The sequence below is a fragment of the Meriones unguiculatus genome, chromosome 17 (genome assembly GCF_030254825.1).
Source record: "Meriones unguiculatus strain TT.TT164.6M chromosome 17, Bangor_MerUng_6.1, whole genome shotgun sequence".
NCBI lineage: Eukaryota > Metazoa > Chordata > Mammalia > Rodentia > Muridae > Meriones > Meriones unguiculatus.
In genome coordinates this window covers 11370587-11391544 of record NC_083364.1, presented here as the reverse complement: position 1 = coordinate 11391544, position 20958 = coordinate 11370587, and the positions used below count along the sequence as shown (strand labels likewise).

The following is a 20958-nucleotide window of genomic DNA, read 5'->3' as shown; positions in this document are numbered from 1 at the left end:
ATGAAAAGTGCCCAGGGCTGTTGGAACTCCTCCAACCTGACGTCCCCGTGAGCTCTGGCCCTCACAGCACTCACACAAGCACCATGGACACCTCCAAGACTCTCAAAGGTTGTGCTGAAGGGCAGAATCATGAATCGGAAACACCTCAAATCTGCACAGACAGTGTCAGCAATGGCATGCCCAGCAGCAAAGTGTCAACACCTGAGGTCAAGAAAAAGGCTCTTGAAGACCAAGAGAAGGGCAGAGGGCTGGACCGTGGTCCTGCTGTCACAGTGGACATGGAGAAAGAAATCAGCAGTGCGCTAGGCCCTGGGTCAAAAGATGAGATCTTGAGCTGTGCCTTCAAACTGCAAATGACTCGAGGAGACCTGTGGACCCTAAGGAACACCCAGTGGCTCAATGACAAAGTCATCAATTTTTACATGAATCTTCTCATGGAAAGAAATCAAAGTCAAGGCTACCCGGCACTTCACGCATTTAATACCTTCTTTTACACCAAGTTAAAGTCTGGTGGCTACAGGTCAGTCAGAAGATGGACCCGGGCAGTAAACATCTTTGCCAAGGAACTTCTCCTGGTCCCAGTTCACCTGGGCATGCACTGGAGCCTGGCGGTCACAGACTTAAGAAAGAAGAGTATTGTCTACATGGACTCCACGGGACAGAAGAGACCCGACATCCTTGAGCTGCTTTTCTGCTATCTGCGGGAGGAGAGCAAAGCGAGAAGGAACAGCGACCTGAGCCCTGTGGAGTGGAAGCAACACAGCATGTCGGCAGAGGAGATTCCTCAGCAGCTGAACGGGGGCGACTGCGGTGTGTTCGCCTGTAAATATGCAGATTACATTTCCAGGGGCCAGCCCATCACCTTCTCCCAGCAGCACATGCCTCTGTTCAGGAAGAAGATGGTGTGGGAGATCCTGCACAAGCGCTTACTGTAGCAGCGCCCCCTTGCGGCCACTGCGAGGCAGCTGCTCCTAGCTCTTTCCCAGGTGAGGCTAAGGACTGCAGGTACTGGGCGTGGAAGAGCCTTGAACAAGTTCTGAGTGTAAAGACTGTGGCCAGGACAGCCGCGGCTGCACAGAGAAACCCTGTCGGGACAGAACAACAACAACAACAGAAGACACGTGTGCCCACCGAAAGTTAGAAACTATCCGGACTGCACAGCGCATGCTCACAAGCACGCAGCTGTCAAGATTTATCTGTGACTGAGGTCGACGCTGGATTGAATTTTGCTGTTCTTGTTCACAAGTTTTAGCTAACTGGCAGTGGACGACTTCTCCTTTTGTCCCCGTCCTTCTGCTTTCTGAAAAACTACCGGGAGAAGTTAGTTTAATTAATATGGGTTATAGAATTCATAAAGAAACCTGTAAAGCTGGCCTGTTCCTTTCACAGATATGCACCACAGGGTGAAGAACTTGACTCAGGATACAACTTAAGTGGGGGATGGAAGTGATGGTGCACATTATGTTTAAAGTTGCTGTGCTTAAGAGAACTATCAAAGAAAAAGTGTGTCTAGCCTGTAAGTCCTACTTGTGCAAGGACAGAGGAGGTCTCAGAATGCTAGGCGTTGTTCTATGATTGCCTGGTCTTGTTCATGGAGGATACAGACAGTGTGTGGTCCCTCCTGTGAACAAGCTTGCTTGCCCTTGACAGCACCTAGATGGAGGTGTCTGAGGACATGCAGGCAGGAAGTCTGCCAGTGTTCCTGCCTCTAGGTGCACAAAGCCAGGATGGACACAGCCTGAGAACCTTTATGAACACATGACTAATGTAAGTTGGGACTGCATCTTGAGAGCACTCTCAGGCACAGTCTTCACACCGTGGGTATCTGGTGCTAGCATCTGAATGAAGTCTCTTCTTTGTTAAAATTTTAATAAATAGATAAACAAATAAAAACACCTTGTTTTCTGAAAGTAAGGAGATCTGTGTTTTTGGAAGTTGAGTGAAGTATTTCCAAACGTACATTTTCAACACAGGTATCTTTGAATATAAGTCTCAGCCTTGTTTTAATTGCTGTACCAAACTCTTTATTCGAAAAAGGGTACTCAACTTAAAGCTACTTTATCATTTTTGGTACAGATTAAACTGAAATTAATTTGTTACTCATTAAGAGTATTATTCCCCTTCACATCCTCACTGTGATTTAGTATTTAGCCTCAATAGTTCCAGTTTCATAATAATCAGTTTTACATGTAATAGTTTAATCTTTTCTGTTCATTGTATAATTTGTAATGATATTATGAAGTCTTTATAAATCCAGAAATGTCCAGAACATGTTTTATAAGATTATGCTCCCACTGCTGCTTTTATGATCCATTCAAGATTTTCTGACACAACCTAGGGAGCAGATAGCTAGGGGATAACCCATCAGCATTCCTGTCATTCAAGCATCCTACATCAAGTCCTGATTACAGCACTTAAGGGCTTTGTTGCCTGAAGTTCTCCAATCTTCCACATTTCTTCTGCAACTCACTTCCAAAGAATTAAGAATCACATGGTCATGGTATTGTAAAAACAGCCCAACTCCCAGTACCGATTTTCCGTATTAGTTCCTTTTCTTGTTTACTATGAAAAAATGTTTTGACAAAGCAAGGAGAGAGTTCATTCTGTATTCCACAATTCAAGGATATAGTTGATATATATAGGAAGACCTAGTTGGTAGCTGGAGCTCAAGCAGTTGGTCACATTTTGAACTGGGACCAGAATAAGTTCCTTTGCGAAGAGGTTTAGTGCCTACATCCATCTTTTGACTAACCTGTAGCCCCTGCTCCATTTTTAATTGGATTATTTGCTTTTTTGTTATCTAGTTTCTTGAGTTCTTTACATATTTTGGATATTAGTCCTCCATCAGATGTGGAGTTGGTAAAAATCTTTTTGCATTCTGTAGGGTGCTTCTTTAATTGATAGTGTCCTTTGAATTACAGAAGGTTTCTGTAATTTATTCTGTAATTTATCTGTAATACAGATAAATGAGGTCCCATTTATCCTAGTGCCTGTGCGATTGGTGTTCTGTTCAGAAATTCATCTCCTGTGCCAGTAAGTACGGAACTGTTGCCTGCTTTTTCTTCTATCTGGTTCAGTGTATCTGGTTTTATGTTGACTGAACACAGCTGTATCTGTTGGTCTGGACAAGTTGTGAAAGGTATTTACTTGAATAATAGTACTATTGAACTTTTAGCATGATTTCAGCAGAACCCATTGTAAAAGATTTTAGATCACCTTTTAAATTCCCTCAAGCTCCCCCAAAGCATCTATTTTGCCTGTTTCCCTCCTTTTATCATAAATTCAATTCTGAAAAAAGGGATAGACTTGACATCCTTACAGATAAACACTGAAAATCACTCTTTTTTTCTTTTTTCAGCCTGAGATCCAAGGTAATTGGCTGCTGGACTGATGGGACACACAGCAATCACCAGTTAAGATAGTGTTATCAAACCATCTTCTGTAAGAAAGCAAGCAGCAGTAAGCTAACAGCTCCAGAAACATGACCTGTTGCCTCAGGTATTGCCAAGTTGACAACTGTTGGCTCCTAACCTTCCATGCTTACACTACCCTGCCATCTTCCTAGGATGAACACTCACCATCCTGAACTCTACTCACAGCATGGAGTCTGTTCTAAAGGCTGTGGAGCCATTAGAAGGGGACTGGCTGGCAAAGCAAGTCCTGTGAGACTTTTACACACCTCTCTTTAGTCTGGCGTTCTTCTACCTGGTCAGCCGTGATGCAAACAGTTGATGCCTGACAGTTCTGCTAGCCTGGATGCATCCATTCTTGCCTCCTTTCTGGCTTTGGTACCCTGAAGATGTCAGAAACTATGAGCCAAAATAAACTTTCCCCACTTGTTCCTGCCCCCTATTTTGTTACTATGTTAAGGACACAAATGCTTTTCATACTGAGAAGAGAGTATGACCAGTTAGTTGGCTTGAGCAAAATCCTCATGGAAACTGAAGTTTTTAATGTTTTTTTTTTTCTGACTGCAATAAGTACTGTTTTAACATATAATGCTGTTTCCCTAAAGTTTGCAATTTCTAATATCGGTACATAAAATAGAACGTGTTATCAAGTGCAATGTTTTGGGACTATATACATTGTATACTAGCCACGACTTGCTAATTCACATACAAATCACCTCAGAGTTGATACAGTTTGTGAAAGTATGTAACATTCACTCAGGCACCTTTCAATTATATTAAAATAATTTCCATGTTGTATAGTAGAGCCATTAAATTCATTTACACTATCTAACTTTGCAGCCATTGATCAGCATATATCCTGCTACTGATATGATCAGATGTCAGCCCTACTAAATAGTACTGTATCAGTTAGTTATTTTATGTGTCATATGCACTTGTGTGCATGGAAGACAGAAGAACATGTCAGGACCTACTGAGCAATACTTACAGATGGCTGAGTGTGTGCCATGCATGCTGGGCACTGAACTCAGGCTATATGCAAGAATAGTGAGCACTTTCAAACACTGAGCCTGCACTCCAGCCCCTAAAGTGGGTTAAAGTCAGTGAACACGGTCAGTAAATGCTGGATTCTTGATCTTGGTAGAACTGAACCTGAGTCACCTGTCTACCTATCCATCCATCCACCAATCTATCTATCCACCTATTTGATGTGTTTGTGTGTGCATGCTGGTGGGGTGGTCACATGACAGCCCATGAGACTCACTTCTCTCCTACCATGTGGTTTCTGGGGGACTGCACTTAGGTCATCAGGCTTGGCAGTAAGCACCTTTAACCACTTAAGTATCTTGCCAGGTCAGCCTCAGTAAAATATCACCATTTCTTTGATCTTGTATACAGCAGTAGCCAAAAAGGAGAACATTTGGTCCCTTCTGTGAAACTGAGTTGATGGAGCCACATTATCAAGTGCTGTACATATTCACACTTATGAACACACACTTACAGCTAGGTATGATTAACCTTTATTATTCATAAAAAATGAGCTTTCTAAAATATTAGTAAATTTCCACTTTAGTTCTGTTTTGAAGTGTTGGTACCAGTGAAGTAACATTTTTCTTCTTTGAAACTTTTCTTGAAAAGTTACAGTCTTCTCCTTTTCTAAAATGGCAGGAAGCTCCTTCCAGTCCTTGATGAAGATAAAGGGGGCACCCATGGCCTTGAGTAACTGCAGAGGAGCACTGTGGTGACTGGACATGTTTCCACAGTGGCCAGCTGTCATCACATCTTCTATCACAGGAATGGAGCCAAACGAGCAGGCCTCATATATTCTGTAACACTCTGTGTTCACTCCTACAGGACACAAAGTGAGGTCACTCTGAAGCAAAGCATCTTGGTAATTCTTAAGACTTTCATTTGTCTCCTGAAGCTGGCACCTAGGAAATTAAACAAACAACAAAGAAATCCCTGTAAGGTTTTCTTTCCTATGGCATCTTTTTTGAAGCAAATCTTTTAATGTCAGTTATCAAAAATGTGAACACATCATAGAGATGATAAATATGAGAGGCATTGAAAATGTTGGACCAAACACATTTCTTAAAACTTCTTTAAGGTTTGGGGGTGTGGGTATAGCCCAGCTGCTAGAACTCAGACCTAGTATTGATCATCATCTATCCATAAACTGGGTATATAATTCTCTAAATCTACAAGTTGGGAGGCATAGGAAGAATCAGGAGTTTAACATCATCCTGGGCTAAATACCGAGTTTGAGGCCAGCTTGTGCTACATGAGAATGCCTAAAACAAGTTTTTTGTTTTGAACATTTGAAAATGATCTGAACATTTTATTGCTGTATATTTAAAAATATCCGGTGATCAATCTTCGAATGGGTGTATTCATTCACTCCGTAATTCCCGAGTGTTGAGTTCTCTCGTCTTACTCTGATGCAGCTGTGCTGTATCCAGTGGTGGGCATTAGGTCTTTTAGTTAAGTCAGGACATTTTCTAGAAAGTCTGAAGCCCTGTGAGGAAAAGCACAGAAGGGCTTCTAGAGTTACAGGGCTGCATTTTCGTATGGGTGATTACTGAATGTTTCACTGCCAAGGGCTCAAAATCAAGAGCTGTATGTGAACAGGCAGGCTAGTGCAGACGTGGCTGTAGTCTTGAGAATGGAATGAATATATAGGCGACATACATGCAGAAGCTGATCCTGGCATTCTTTAAGTCTAAACTTATGCACAGCTACGTGAGTATGGATATGGAGTGGGCAGAAAGGGAGACTAGACAGGTAGGGTTCGCTAGATGGGGGAATTAGAAAGGGGAACATATGCTTCTGTCTTCTATTAGGTGAATAGGTGATGTTATACAATGTCAAAAAAGTATAAATATTTCTACAAATGCAGGCTCTTTTCAATAAATAGATTTTTCTGAAGGTTGGGTGTACTTATAAAGTTTTTGAAATTTTAAGGCTGGTCCCAGCCTAAACCTGTTCGTCTGGAATGTTGTCCATGTAGAGGTGGGAATACCTGTCCCTGGAATTTCTCTAGTGACATCTATACAGCTAAAGCAGTCTGAATTTACAAATGGTGGTAACCAGTGACATAATAATGAATGTCGGATTTAATTCTATCAGTGAAATGATTCATTTCCTCAACAAATATCTGAGTACCTACTGTGTATAAGCATTATTTTAAAATTTCCTTTTTTTAATGTGTATATTAGTATATTTGTGTGCCTCCTTGTCTCCATGTGTAGCCAAGCACCCACAGAGTTCAGAACAGGGATTCAGAGCCTTGAATGGCTATGAGACACAGCATGTGGGTGCTTAGAACTGAATCTGAGTTTCCTATATGAACAGTAATTGTTCTTAACTGCTGAGCCACCTCTATAGCCCATTTCTACAGAACTATTTTAAATCAGGGAAGAAAACCCCTGACCTCATAAAGTTTATATACTACTGAGAGCCTATCTCTTACTATTAAAAATCTATCCACAGAAAGTTTAAAAAATGTTTTCCATTTTTTTTAAACTGGAGGATGATTATATATTGAGGACCCTAAACTATCATTTAATTAACCTCTGCTTTTACAGTTGAGATTAACATCAAGTCAGCCAATCACAAACCCAAGAGAAGTCTATACAGTATATAAAAATATTGCCACAACAGTATTTGTTTTCACTAGAATTATGGCTCTGTCTTTGTTCATTCTCTGCTAAACATCTCTTCAGGACACTACTAAGTTAAAATTTTATCCTATATCCATTTTTAGAACAAACAAGTACTCTTCAGTTCTCCTGAGAAGATGGTAAAATACAACAAAGCAGTTACTATTGCCACTGATGCTCTAGGCCACTCTTTTTGATGGTAGGAAAGATAGGCCTGCCTCATCACCAGTGAGCTTACTGCCATTTAAAACACCATCTTCCCTGTTCTGTTCAGAACACCCGAGGGATGCCTTTCTTATCTTGTACTTACGTGGCTACACCTAAAGGCCACTGGAAAACATGTGCGCCATTAATCCAAGGGCTGTCGTATGTTATGAAAAGCAGGTCTACAAAGCCTCTATTTCCTTTGAGGAACTGCATTATCCAGTCATTGTCACAGTATTCATTTCCAAGCAAGACAACAGACAGATGCTGCAGTTTCTGGGTTTGCATTAAATTCTGTGCATACAGTAATCACTGGGTGGCATGGGAGATCTTTGCTTTTTCTCTTCCATTTAACACAAGGACCACATTGTCCACGTCTATGGAGAAGTACCCTGGAACCACACCCGGGCCAGTGATGAAGCAGTCGAAAACAACACACCACAAGCAAGAGATAAACAAAACTGAACAAAAGGAAATTTCAATCATTTTATATAAAATCTAGAATAAGATTTAATTAATATTCTCGTTGGAAGTGCAATTTGTATAATGCAAGTTCTTCTGAGCAAGTGGGACAGAATAATAGAAAGCTTTGGATGTAGAAATTCAGCTAGTATATGAGAGTGTACTCTCATTTCTTCACTGAAGGCAAGGGAGTAAGATACAATGTAAAGGAAAACATCAAGCTTCAGGAGATTCTGAACATAATTAAAAGGATTTGTGTGCATGCATGTGTCCATGCATGCATGTGTGTCACGGTGTGCTTTTGACAGCCAGAGGACAACTTGGTGGAGTTGGTTCTCTCCTTCCACCATGCAGACCTTGGGGTTGAATTCAGGTTGTCTGAGTTAAGGGCAACCACTTTTACCTGGCAACTCATCTTATCAGCCCTTAAAGGATAATTTTATGTAAATATGAAAGTACATAAAAATAAGTATTGAAAAATACTTATATATCTTCCATCAGTAGAAATATAAAAATGTGAGTGAGATTATACATTAAATTCCTAATAGCAGTTCTTTAGTGAAGAATAAAAAGAGTAGGAAACAAAGAAAAGGCTTTTATTGGAAATAATTCTGTTAGGAGGAAAGTTAAACATAAAGAATTCCTGACAGCTGAGATATATTAAGTCTGAGTGATTTGCAAGTGGGAGAATGTTGTATTTTATTCTTTGCAATATATTTTTAAGAGTCTTCATAAAAGGAATAGACATGCTCCAAAACTCACACTGTCATCCGCTGCCTCAAGCAATCACTGCCGCCGAAGTGTTCTGAACTTTGGGAGTCAAAGTGCAAGGGAATGAGCAGTTGGGAAGTGAAAACAGTGAGTGTGGACAACTGTTCTGAAATTCCGGATGAGGATCAACAGAATGTAGTGGGGGAGGAAAATGAAGGAGAGAGAGGCAGCACCTGACAGAACATGGTCTGAGAAGAGAAGCATGGAATGCACAGAACATCCTGGAGTAGGGAGATCACCTCCTAGAGAGCTCAGGGTGAGGGAAGGCCATGAGAGAGAAGGGGTAAAGATGCCTGAGCATCTAGTTAAGGGAGAGAATTATGGATGCCCTCACTCTCAGTGTGCTAGGAATAAGAATGTGCGCCCCACTCCCTGTCCATGTGGCGCTGGGAACCAAGGCCAGATGTGTGCATGTTCAGTGAGAGTTCTACCAACTGAGCTGTATTTCCAACCCCTAGCTACTACACTTAAAACACGAAAATTTCCTACTATACACTAACATTATAAAAATAAGGCTTCTGTATGAGTAGTATAATGTACAGAATGAGTGCTAGGTTCTAACTATCTAAAGTTATTACTGAAAATACATTAACTGAAAATAATCATGTACAGAATTCTAATTTGCTCTTGTGGGTTACTTAGCATATGTGTAAGAATCAGAACTTACAATGTTCAATATATTTTTCTACTGTTTGCCTCAACTGAAAATGTCTTCAGAGTAAGCACTTCCACATATAGAGCCCAGAGGAAACATTTCAGTCTGAAATAACTGTGCAAACAGTATAGTTTTGGAATTCACACAAGTTAGCACCAGTGTAACTTGACTGAGACTACAACTTGCGATTCCATAAGACTTCATTTATTTTGGATAAATTATCTACTACTTTTCATTGTTTAATAAGGTATTTTAAAAATCTGTCACAGAACTTGACTACAAAGTTCTCTAAGAGGAAATAACACGGTTTCTTCCATGATGACATAAAATCTTTCATACAAACCTCAGAAAGGCAAACTGGGCTTAGCCTTTCTTGGTGGTAGTTAATGATGTTTTGCTTTAATCCCTTTTCTATCACTGTGGTAATACCAAGTAATCATAAGCTTAGGGTGACACGCATGACTGTGCCTTCAGTGAAGAAATGAGAGTCTCACATATTCCATTCTATATACTAGTTGAATTCCAGAAACGTCTCTGCAAAGTTAGTCCACTGACATGTTCACTGCTCAACTACAAACACAGAAAGCAATTTATGCATGCAATAGGCATTCACTTTTTTTTTGGACTGGCCATTGCACCCAAGGTGTTGCACATTCTATGACATGCTTCCTGCCACTAAGATCCACTTACTCTTTCAAGCAGTGAAATCTAACTAGTGTGAAGCTTAGGAGTATATACACAACCTACAATGAGATTAGAACAATGAGGCTAAATACCTGTTTACACTGCATGTATGATTCCTTTGAGAGAGTCAAGCAATGATAGGCTCGGGAGCTACCTGAGTTGGCAAAGTGCTTGTGCCGTGAGCATGAGGACCTAAGGACAATTCTTGAACTAAGATAACAGGCTGATGTCGTGATAGAGAGGCAGATCCCTGGTGCTCACTGTCCAGACAGCCTAGCCTAATCACTCAGCTTCTGGGAGAAACCTGTTCTCAAAACCAGCTGGTAGCTGCAGGCTGCTGAGGTGTGTATGTCGGCACACATGTTAACATAAGGTTGAAGCAAGAAGTGGTGGGTTGTACAGAGAAGGAACTGGAGGGGAGGGAATGCAGGTTGGACTGGATCATGTATTCATGATCTAACATGTATTCATGACCTCATGTACTAACATTGTATAAAATATTTAATTGAAGACAAACAGGGACAAGCCCGGTTCGGTGATGTACACCTGTAATCCCAGCACTGAGGAGGCAGAGGCAGGCAGATCGTTGTGAGTTTGAGGCCAGCCTGGTCTTACAAAGCGAGTCCAGGGCAGCCAAGGCTACACAGAAAAACACTGTCTTGAAACAACAATAACAAAAGAAGTAAAACAACTAATGTAAAAACAACTAATATTTATTTCCATTAAAAGCCAACTGGAAACAGTAACTTCATGATAAAACTATGTTTTTTTTTTAAATTAAAATCATCTTAATTCTATTTGAAAATTAACAATTATACAGTGATAAGTAAGTTAAATAAAAGTAAAATCCTTGAAAGTCTTGGCATTGCACTGGTTTTTTAGAATCTAAAAATCAAAACAGAAACAGTTTTGAATTTTGGAAAAAAAGGGAGCCTACATAATCACGTAAATCATAGTAGATATGACATGAAATGTTCTAATAAGTAACAGTTCGACTATGAGTATTTCCAGGTTAACCTAGCTACGAACAAAAAGAAAATCATGAAAGTAATGTTTATTTTCGTCCTCTAAGGCATAGAACATTATGTTCATTTACCAGTCAAATGTATGAAATGTGGAACATGAAGTTTTCCGTATCATCAGCTAAAACCAAAACAGACATAAGACTACCCAGAATTAATTTACAGACTTTTAATTTCTTTCTTCTCTGCACTGGGGACTGAACCCGGGGCCTGGCACATGCCAGGCAACTGATCTGCCACTGAGGCAGGTCTCCAGCTTTCACTCCAAAATTACCTTGCAATGTCTAATTTAATAAGAAAACGTTTACTAAAGTGTAAGCAGGACCTATTTATTTATTTATTCATTCCCAGGATTGATTTCTGTTTTCTTCCCAAGCCGAAGCATAAAGATATAAAATAGGTTTATAAAAGTATAAATATACTGTGCATACTATATGATAAAATATAGAGCATACTTATGAGAGTATATTCCCTCCAGTAGGTCCATAAGGCGTCACGCGGCAGGCAAGGTCAGTGTTGTCTAACAGTACCTGTACTGTGTTCTTCCTACAATCAACTGTCCCTCCCTCCATTGCGCAGTCACGTCTGGGGGATCAAGAGTGCCTTCGAAAACATGTTCCCACAGATACAAACCTGGTAGTCAAAGAACAAAACCAGACACATCTGCTGTCTTAGCTGTTTTAGAATGTCAGGAAAATGTATGTTTTATTCTTTTCTCTTTTGACTCTGAGCTGAGACGTTTCTCTCCATGGTCGGTTGCAGGCAGTGACCGAGACAATCCTCGATCATGTGTGGCAGCATAATGTATGCGGGGTAGACTTCAGTGGCTGTAGTTGTAAAAATTACAGGACATTTTACTTATACTGAGGAACCCCAAATGTCACTGAACCCTGGCTACCCATCATATTCTGAAGCAAAATGTATATTATAAACTAAAATACCATCATTATTAGAATTAAGTTAATATCGTGACTGGAGAGACTAAGTGTCTTGTGCTGAAGCCACAAGTACACCAAAGCATTCAGTGTGTCAAGAGGATAGATATCACCTCCCCATTTGCTCAGATGTCCTTGAAGGCATGATCCCCTCTGCAAGCTGACAGACACTTCATCCTGTCTCCTAAGGGCAACCAGGATGCTTTGTTTTGTTACATGAGGTAACATTAATATGCAGGCCTACAACCTCTGAGAACCCCTTGTCAGTTATTTTGAAAGATATTCTTTGGTCCATTTCCATTATGCCATGCTCTTAAAGCCACACTAACAACCAGTATGAAAATGTGGGCCATTGTATAAAACATCCAAATGTGTCAGGCTAAATAATGCCCCGCTTCTCCAGGTCATACCCTAATCTCTAGATCCTGTGACTATTGTCTTACACAGCAGAGTGTCTCAATGTGACCTAGGTGCTGAGATGCAGAGCCTTCCAGAGACACAGACACTCCCGCCTTGAGGAAGGTGGAAGCTGTAACTTTCTCAATCGCTCCATTGGCAGTTCACTACAGCAGCCTCAGCAAACTGTGCTAGGTGGGTAGAACACCTGGAAGGGAGGTGCCACTGTAACAAACAGTTACATGTGGAAGGGGCTTGGAAACTGGGAAATGGGGGTGGTTGGAAGAACTCTGAAGAGTAACTAATTTTTATTTTTATTTTTATAAGCAAAGTCTACTTTAGATTGCCTGAAACAGACTGCAGAATAATTCAGATGCTCACAGTTCAATTAGTGAGCAAGACTCAGAAGAGAGCAAGGAACACAGTAGAGAAAACCTACATTGCCTTAAGAACAGACTCCCTGAAACTGACTTCGTTAAGGGAAATACACAATCTAGCATATTCCATACCAGGACAGGACACAGTTTACACTGTTCAAGCTTTTCCTCTTACACTGACTTACCAATGGCTGCTTTGCCCCACATTTGTACCATGTGTTCATGTTTCTCTTTTGTGGGCTTGTTTAATATTTGCAGATGATCTCCTGGGCTCCTCCAAGGGGCTTGGGTCACTTCTCCAGCCCCACCCCTTGCAGCACACACAGCTTGTCTTCTAAGCTCCAGAAGGCACCATTCCATTGCTGTTGCTCTTCTTGGTGGTCTTCTTATGTTACTGCAACTGGGATGGATTTCCCCAATAGCCTCTCAAAGGTTCTCTGCATGGTCCCTTTAATCCTGGGTCTTCAACTGCTGCTGAGGCTGCACCTTCAGCAGTGGCCTCTCCTGGCTTCTCACAGAGCCAAGTCTCAGCTGATCTCCACACTCCTTCATGCCTTCAAAACCAGTACCACCTGGGTGACTCATACACTACCAAGTTCTGTTGCCAACAGCCTTGGCCACCTCTGGAACACAGCGCCTGTGTGTTGACCCCGAGAAAACACTTTCCAGAAGGCTTTGAATTAATGATGCTGGGCTCCTAAGCACTGCTAGTTACTCAGCTGAGGCTGACCAGCACTGATTGTCTCAGTCACACAAAGCTTCCTCTTCAACGGTGCTGGTCTTTTGTTAATCACAGCTGATTCTTCAGCTCCAGCTGTACAGACACCACAGATTCCTCACACAAATGGCCCAGCAGAGTCTTTGCTTTCCTCTGAAACTTGACAAGCCACGCCTCTGTTGTCAGCACCGCTCTCAACATCCTTATCTTCCAAGCTCCACCAGCTGCCCACTAAGCTGTCAACACTCAATGGTTTTTTCATCCAAATTTTAAGTCCTTCTGCAATCCTCCCAAAACATCACGGTCAGCTCAGTCTCACTGCAACACCCCACAATCCTGGTATCAACTTGTCTTAGTTAGGGCTGCTATTACTACAATGAAACACTGTGACCAACAAGAAAGTCAGGGAGGAAAAGGTTTATTTGACTTACATATCACTGAAGGTAACCAGGACGGGAACTCAAGCAGGGCGGGGACCTGGAGGCAGGAGCTGATGCAGAGGCCATGGAGGGGTGTTGCTTACTGGCTTGCTCCTCATGGCTTGCTCAGCCTGCTTTCTTAGAGAACTAGGACCACCAGCCCAGGGATGGCACCATTCAGGATGGGCTGGGCCCTTCCTCATCAATCACTAATTAAGAATATGACCTACAGCTGTATTTTATGGATCAGTTGAGGCTCCCTCCTTTGAGATGACTCTAGCTCAGGTTAACAAAAGACTAGCCAGGACAGATACCAAGGGACTTTGGGGATCTTCCTGCCTCTGCCTTTCCATCCCTGGGATTACTGTGTCCTGGGACAGAACTGGGACCTTTAGACCTTGTTCTTCTTTGCAAGCACTTTACTGATCGAGCCTTTTCTCCAGCCTGGATCTTCTAATGTCTTTCATTAAACTCTTTATTTATATGCATATTGGATCTTTTTGTTTCATTTTTTATTTTTTTTCATGTGAACTTAGTTATTTTCTATTGTGATTTCTGAGAAACCTGGGAAGTTTTAGTAGCACAAAAACTTTTATAAATGTTGATAAGAGTAGAAAGGATCTTTAGTCTAAATTTTAAATCATACATTAAAAAATGTTTTCACTTATCCTCTTTATAAAACTACTGGTATTTTGACCCAGAGAACATCTAAAATTCATGATACCATACATTCTATTTTTCAGTACCCGTGGTGTTATTAATCCCCTGTTATTAGTACCTGAGTAATGTTAATTAGTTATTAACATTTTTTCCATCCCCACGGAAGAATCTTATGTAATTGTCCTGTTGTTTGGTCTGATCTGTAGCCATCTAAAATTGCTTTGGTTAAGTTTTGTTTTGTTTTTTGGTCTCATGGCCAGTGTCCAGTAAAACTGACTTGCATCTCTCTTTAGAAAACTGTTGGAATCTGGAGAATGTTCTTAAACACATGTGCAGGCAGCAAGTAGTTATTTAGCATCCTACGTCCTCATCACTTGTTTTAGCAATGTGGCAGAGCAAACATAACCTTGGTTTTGTCAAAATGCAGTGTGTGGCCACCTCTGTCCTGTAGATGACCCCTGTGTGTACCTGACCGCTACCACGAGCAGGTGCTGGTTAATATTGAGTGGCATAGGTCATCCTACAAACAGGCACCATGCCTGGAAGATGGTAACATAGTCAACCTGGAGAAACATTATTACAAATCATAAATCTTGCGGGTTTTGGCAAAAGAACTCAATCATTGTAATACATTTCTTAGATGCTGTAGCTTCTTAACATAGCAACAAAAGAAGTCAGTAGTACAAAATGAGTAAACTGTAATTGATACAAAAGAAGTCAATAGAAATAAACTGTCCAAAATTTGCAAAATTTGGCAGCTGAACAGTTCTGCCAAAATAACTTTCTTCTAAAAGGCAGACGGGAAACTGCACTTACCTATAGTTAACAGCAGAGGGCACTGCAGGCAGACTTTTAAAATATATGACCTTGGTATTAGAGATTTCTGATCTAATCTAACAAATTCTTTAAAAAATAGATTATAGAAGTTGGGTGCTTATGGATCAATGAATTTGTGATGTTTGTTCTGAGTTAAAAAAACAGAATGTTACAAAGAGAATTCTGGGTTTGTTATTAAAGAGATCTGTGTTCTTCAATGTGCCTAATCTTTTATGAGCAAGCTGTTTCTAGGTCACTCCAATTGAGGGAACAAATGGAATAAAAATGATAAAAAGAAAGATTTCTCTGTGTTGGCCCCATCAGCTGTGTACTGAGGCTTGTCCCCTCCCCACTCTTCCTGCTCTCTGATGTTCCAGTGACCTCCTCCTTCATCATGGTTGGCTGTGCTAATGTCTTCCACACGCCACACCTGGCTAAACCCAGACAAATAGCACTGTTCCTCGCTCTGAGAGATGTGTACACTGCCACAGTGATGTGGATGCCAAAGGGCACTTGGCACTGTCAGTTCTTCTGATAAGGCATGCATGCGGCCCTAAGGCGACTTGATATGCTGGCGTGGGTTGGTGATGGTGGGGGCTCCCACTTTCTAACGAGAAGGGGAGGGGGGCAAGGGAAAGAGTGAGGGGGTGGGATCAGTAGGAGAGGAGGAAGCTGGCTACAATTGGCAGGAAAGTGAATAAATAAAAAGAAACAGCGTTTTTTTTCTTTTTTCTTTTAAACATCAACTCATTTTCATTACAAACAAAACTCTTTAATCTTGTTTTGATGAAGCCTCAAAATGTGCCTGGCCTTGCCTCCATTCTAGAAGAAAGACATTTTGGAATCAAACTTGCAAAGGTAGGGGCCTGTGTGATCTCTTGCCGGTCCGTGGCTTGAGCTCGCTCAGGCAGGTCAAGATGAGAATTAGCACTAGCAGAACATTTCCATGAAAATTTCTGCTCCTTTCATAACAAAGAGGGCTGTGCTACCCTGCACTCAGTCTTAACTGCAGCTGGGCTGTGCATGTCTGGAGAAGCCCAACCTTGAACTCTAGAAGATATATTTATCTGTGTGCTGTGTTCTCACACAATAGGAGTAGGACAGTTGGGATCTCTGGGCACTAATTCACTTTCACACCACACTGCACCAGGACTCACCTTCTTCTGTCAGCTGTTTATTTATTTTTGACACGCTGCTTTAAAAGACAATGGTTTGAAAACTCCCAGGGTGGTGATGCGGCTTGATTTCCATGTCAGTATTCTGGGGCTTCTGACTAAACTTCCCTGTTATTAACCAACATCTAGACTTACAGGTTAGTTCTATAATTTCATAGTGGGCAGGAGAAGTTTCACTTCTGATCCCTACCAAAATGTCGCCAATGTTTGGCGCTCCTAGCTCACACAGTTTGTCTTGTTTGCCCAGGTCTTCTACTAGTGTGACAACATTTCCGGTTCCTTGAACTGTACCTCTTGTGACACAATGTCAAATCATTCCCCTAATAATTTCAGAGAGAGCCACTGTGGAAAACAGCATGTCATTTTCCTACAGCCTGGCAATGTAGAATTGCCAAAGAAAATAAAGTTTCCATCTTACTATAGTTCCAAAAATGGAAATTAGCATAAGTCCAATAGAAGTATGCACAGAATCTTTATGATATAATACAACAAGAACACAATGAAAAGGAAAGCCCCAAATTGCTGAGGACAGGTAGCATATGTATTCATCAGAGAACATGTACTTGAGGTAATACTTATTCCCTAAATTATTGATGGACTTCAGTAAATCCAAATAGATAATGAAACTTGATGCTTTAGAAACACGGACAAGTAAAAGCACATGAGGGAAGCACAAGAATGACAACAGTCTGGAAAAGTGAAAGAAATATGGAGGAGGCACAGTACTCCAGACAGATTAAAGCCACAGCGACCAAGGCACTGTGTTGTCAGTGAGCCCAAGCATTCAACAGAATATCTTAATGTCGATGTGCTTGTGAACAGTTAGCTTGTTTTTGACACTGGTATAAAAACAATGAAGAAAAGGTGATTTTTTTTTCAAGAAATGGTGTTTGAATAATTACATATCCATGATCAAAATAGTTATAATTTTCACAGCCTATGAAAAGTTACCTTGAAGAGGACTGTAGATTAAACATAAAATTATTATAAAGTGTTTAAAAGAAATCATAGAAAATGATCTCCATTCCCTTGAGGATTGATGATAAGTTTCCATATATGACTCCAAATCAAAATCTCTGAAAAAAATATCAACAGCAGAAGATTGAAAGAAAATGTTAGCGAGTCATATACACGAACAATGCAAAATGTAGTCTCAGTACAAGAAAACCAATGCCAGGTGGAAAAAATGGGCAAAATACTGGAAGATATTTGTGTCACTTTTTTCTTTGATGTGAAAAACAAACAAACAAACAAAGCAGCGGACAAAAGCAAGCTAAGAGCAGCAAGGTGTCTGTTGGGTCCTGGTCTGCAGGTCCTGGCGAGCGGGAGCCCCAGCCCGCGAGGCCGGCCATGCCAACTCGGGCAAGCGATGGGTGGGGGGTCCGGGATGGGGGCGGCTCCCGGCCGCTTCCTCTATGGCCGCGGAACGGACGCGGGGACCGCGCCAGCGCCGCGCACCATTGTTGAGACCCTCACGGGGGTCGCGCCCCGCCGGCCGCCGCCGCCTCCTCCCTTCCTGTCTGAGCCCCGGGGCTGGGACGCCGCCGCCGCTGCCGACGCCCGGCAGGCCGAAGGGATGGCCGTCCCCGCGCGAGTCCGATCGGCGGGGCTCGAAGGGCGGCGGCGGCGACGCTCCTCGGACGCGCCCGGTTCAGCGCCAGCGGGAAACGCATCTCCGGAGCCAGCGCCTCAAGGGTCCTCTGCTGCCTTGGTCGCCCAGCACCTGGGCTCTTTCTCCGCCGCCCACCGCCCGCTGCTGCCCCCTGGCGGCCGCGACCACACCCGCACCCGGAGCCGCGCCCCGGCCGCCCAGCCCTCAGCGCGCGCTCAGCCCTGTGCTCGGGGCACCGGGAGGAAGGCCGCAGCTGCCCCGGCCCCCGGAACTTCGGCGAGGCGGGGCCCTGTCGCCAGATGGGACCGTGCTCCGGGCAAACCCTTTCCCCGCCCTCGCCCCTGTCCCGGCTCCGAGCTGGTCTTGGAAGATGGAGGCCCCTTGTGGCCAACCCGAGTGGGGCCCCCGCACCAGCGGTGACCGCCCTGGGCGGAGCCCGCTGAGCCTTGCTCCTTCACTGGGTGGTCTGCGCCTGGAGACTCCTGTAAACCTCGGGACAGACTGTCTTGCCTCCTTCTGTGTGGGCCCTCGATAGTTTTTTCCAGGGGAGGAAGTCCAGAGTCGGGTGTCCCCCTTAAAGAATCCAAGATGCTAGACCCCAGGAGGCAACTGAACATTGGGCTGTGAAGGACCTGCCTGTCAAAAAGCACAAGAGGGCAAAGCTGTCCCGTGAGGCAGGGAGGAAAACTGCCTGAGCGCGCGCCATCGCCCTCTCGATCCCAGATGTAGCTCAGGTACTAGGATGACAGGGAAAGAGCGGTATACTTGGCATTGGTCACACTTAAGTGTCGCTGGCTTTCATCCGGCTGTGTTTACCCTTTAGGACCTTTTCTGGCTCCTCTCAACCAGTTTAGCAAATGCTGGGTGATAGATAGCAAAGGCGTGTCTCATGCCAAAATGTTTTCACTGCAAGATCTAAGGGTCGGAGAGACTTTTAGACTGCTCCTTAGTCGGTGAACAAACATAAGCCAAGAACGGGGAGTCGGCGTTAGGCAGCTGTCCTGAAGTATTTTAACCGTGTATTGCATGCATAAAGAGTTGCAGGCTGTGGGAATAATAGTGTCATCCAAGTTCAGGACTCGGGGAGATGGACAGGAGGAAAAGCAGACTTGCATGAGGCAGGTTGGGGAAAAAGGTGTTATAGAAAAACAGCTCTTCAACAATTGATTGTTAGTTTGCAGTGGTGGGGAATTAACCAAGGCGTCATACATGCAAGACTATCCCTGAGCCATCACCACCCCTCCTCCACCTCTCTACCCCACCTCCCACCCATCACTCTGCAGCCCCCTGTTCCTGCATTTAAAGGTTGAATAGTAAGTACATGGCCATCTATGAGAGAGGAAAATGCATTCCAGAGAAAAGACAAATTTTACCCTCGGTCACTGCAAATAACTTTTCCAGAGATCCACTCAAAGTTTAGGTATGATAGAAGACAAAAAATATTTCACATTTTTTAAACATATGCAGGTGCACTGAGCTGGCATTTTTTTAACTTGCTATTTGCCTCAATTTAAGTTTTAGCGATGTACTGTTCTATATTAGAATAGGATGTAAGAGTAAGGCTCTTTTATTTTGAAGATCGGGTCTCATGTAGACCAGGCTGGCCTTGAACTTGTTTATTGAGACAAGATCTCATGGAGCCCAAGATGGCCCCAAATTTGCAAAGTAGGAAAGAATGACCTTGAACTCCTGATGCCTCTGTTTTTACCCACTAAATGGTGAGATTATAGGCAGATGCCTCCACAACTGGTTTTCTGTAGTCCTGGGGAACAAACCCAGGCTTTAGGGCATTCTAGCTAAGCCCTCTGGCAGCTGAGCTCCAGCCCAAAGGACTTGTTATTCTGTATACTGCACATGAGGTTAGACTGTGAGTTTTTTGATGCTAGGACATGGGGGGGCTAGGACTCACCGCTGATCCCTCTGGGTCTGAAACTCAGTTCTGGGCTGCCCTGATGGCATGTGGATCTGACTAAGGAGCCCGTGGACAGAGAAGCTCCAGAATGCCCAGTGCAGAAGCCAGGAAGGAAGGTCAGAGCCACCCAGGGGAGCCCTCCTGTGCCGTGCAGAGCACCGGGAGTCTTTTAAGCAGAGAAGTGCCATGAAGAGATTGGTGTCCTGTAATGATAACTGGCAGAGAAAGGATGGGTCAGCCTGGAGAGAGCAAGAGCTGACACAGGCAGCCTGAGGGGGTCACAATCAAAGACACATTTTAGTTGGATTCGATTAAGTGGAACTGGAATTCTTCATTTCATGTTTTTTTTTTTTTTAAGGTAATGTGAATACCCCATTTTAAAAAAGATTTATTTATTTATCTATTATGCAGTATTCTGCCTGCATGTGTGTCAGCGACCCAGAAGAGGGCACCAGATCTCATGATAGATGGTTGTGAGCCACCATGTGATTGCTGGGAATTGAACTCAGTAACTTTAGAAAAGCAGCCAATGCTCTTAAACTCTGAGCCATCTCTCTTGCCTGGACCTGGGATTCCTATCACCCATGGTGCTGTTGAGGTTTACTCCATATTTGTACCTGAGAAAAGCAATGTGAGAGAAGAGACTGAACTACTAGAGAGGAATTGTTGCCAGAGCCCAGAAGGTACAGAGTGCTCAGGGGTCAATCCTAGCTCTGCTGCTAAATAGTATATTAAAAAAAAAAAAAATCACTACCTGCCTAGGCCTCTGTTTCCTCATCTTTAAAATGTGTTAGTTCCTAGATTCCTGGAATGGAATAAACTCTTATTGAGATGATTATTTAAAATTGCTTAACAGAAGGGCCTCTGGCTTAGGCCTTGTCTTAGTCACTCTTCTGTTGCTGTAAAGAGACACCATGACCAAGGCAGCTTACAAAAGAAAGCCTTTCCCCGGGGGCTTGCTCACAGGTTTGGAGGGTGAGTCCATGGCCACCAGGGTGTCACACAGGGTGGCAGGCAGGCATGGGGGTGGAGCGGCAGTGAGGGCTTCCATACTGAGACAGCAACAGAGAG

General features: G+C 42.9%; 1 protein-coding gene across 1 annotated transcript; it reads left to right on the top strand.

Annotated features, from left to right (window-relative positions):
• Positions 1-215: 215 nt before the first annotated feature.
• Positions 216-935, top strand: LOC132648578 (sentrin-specific protease 2-like; the record flags this gene model as incomplete). Its single annotated transcript, XM_060370571.1, has 1 exon — positions 216-935. A coding segment is annotated over one exon (720 nt), but the record flags the coding sequence as incomplete, so codon positions are not given.
• Positions 936-20958: the final 20023 nt, after the last annotated feature.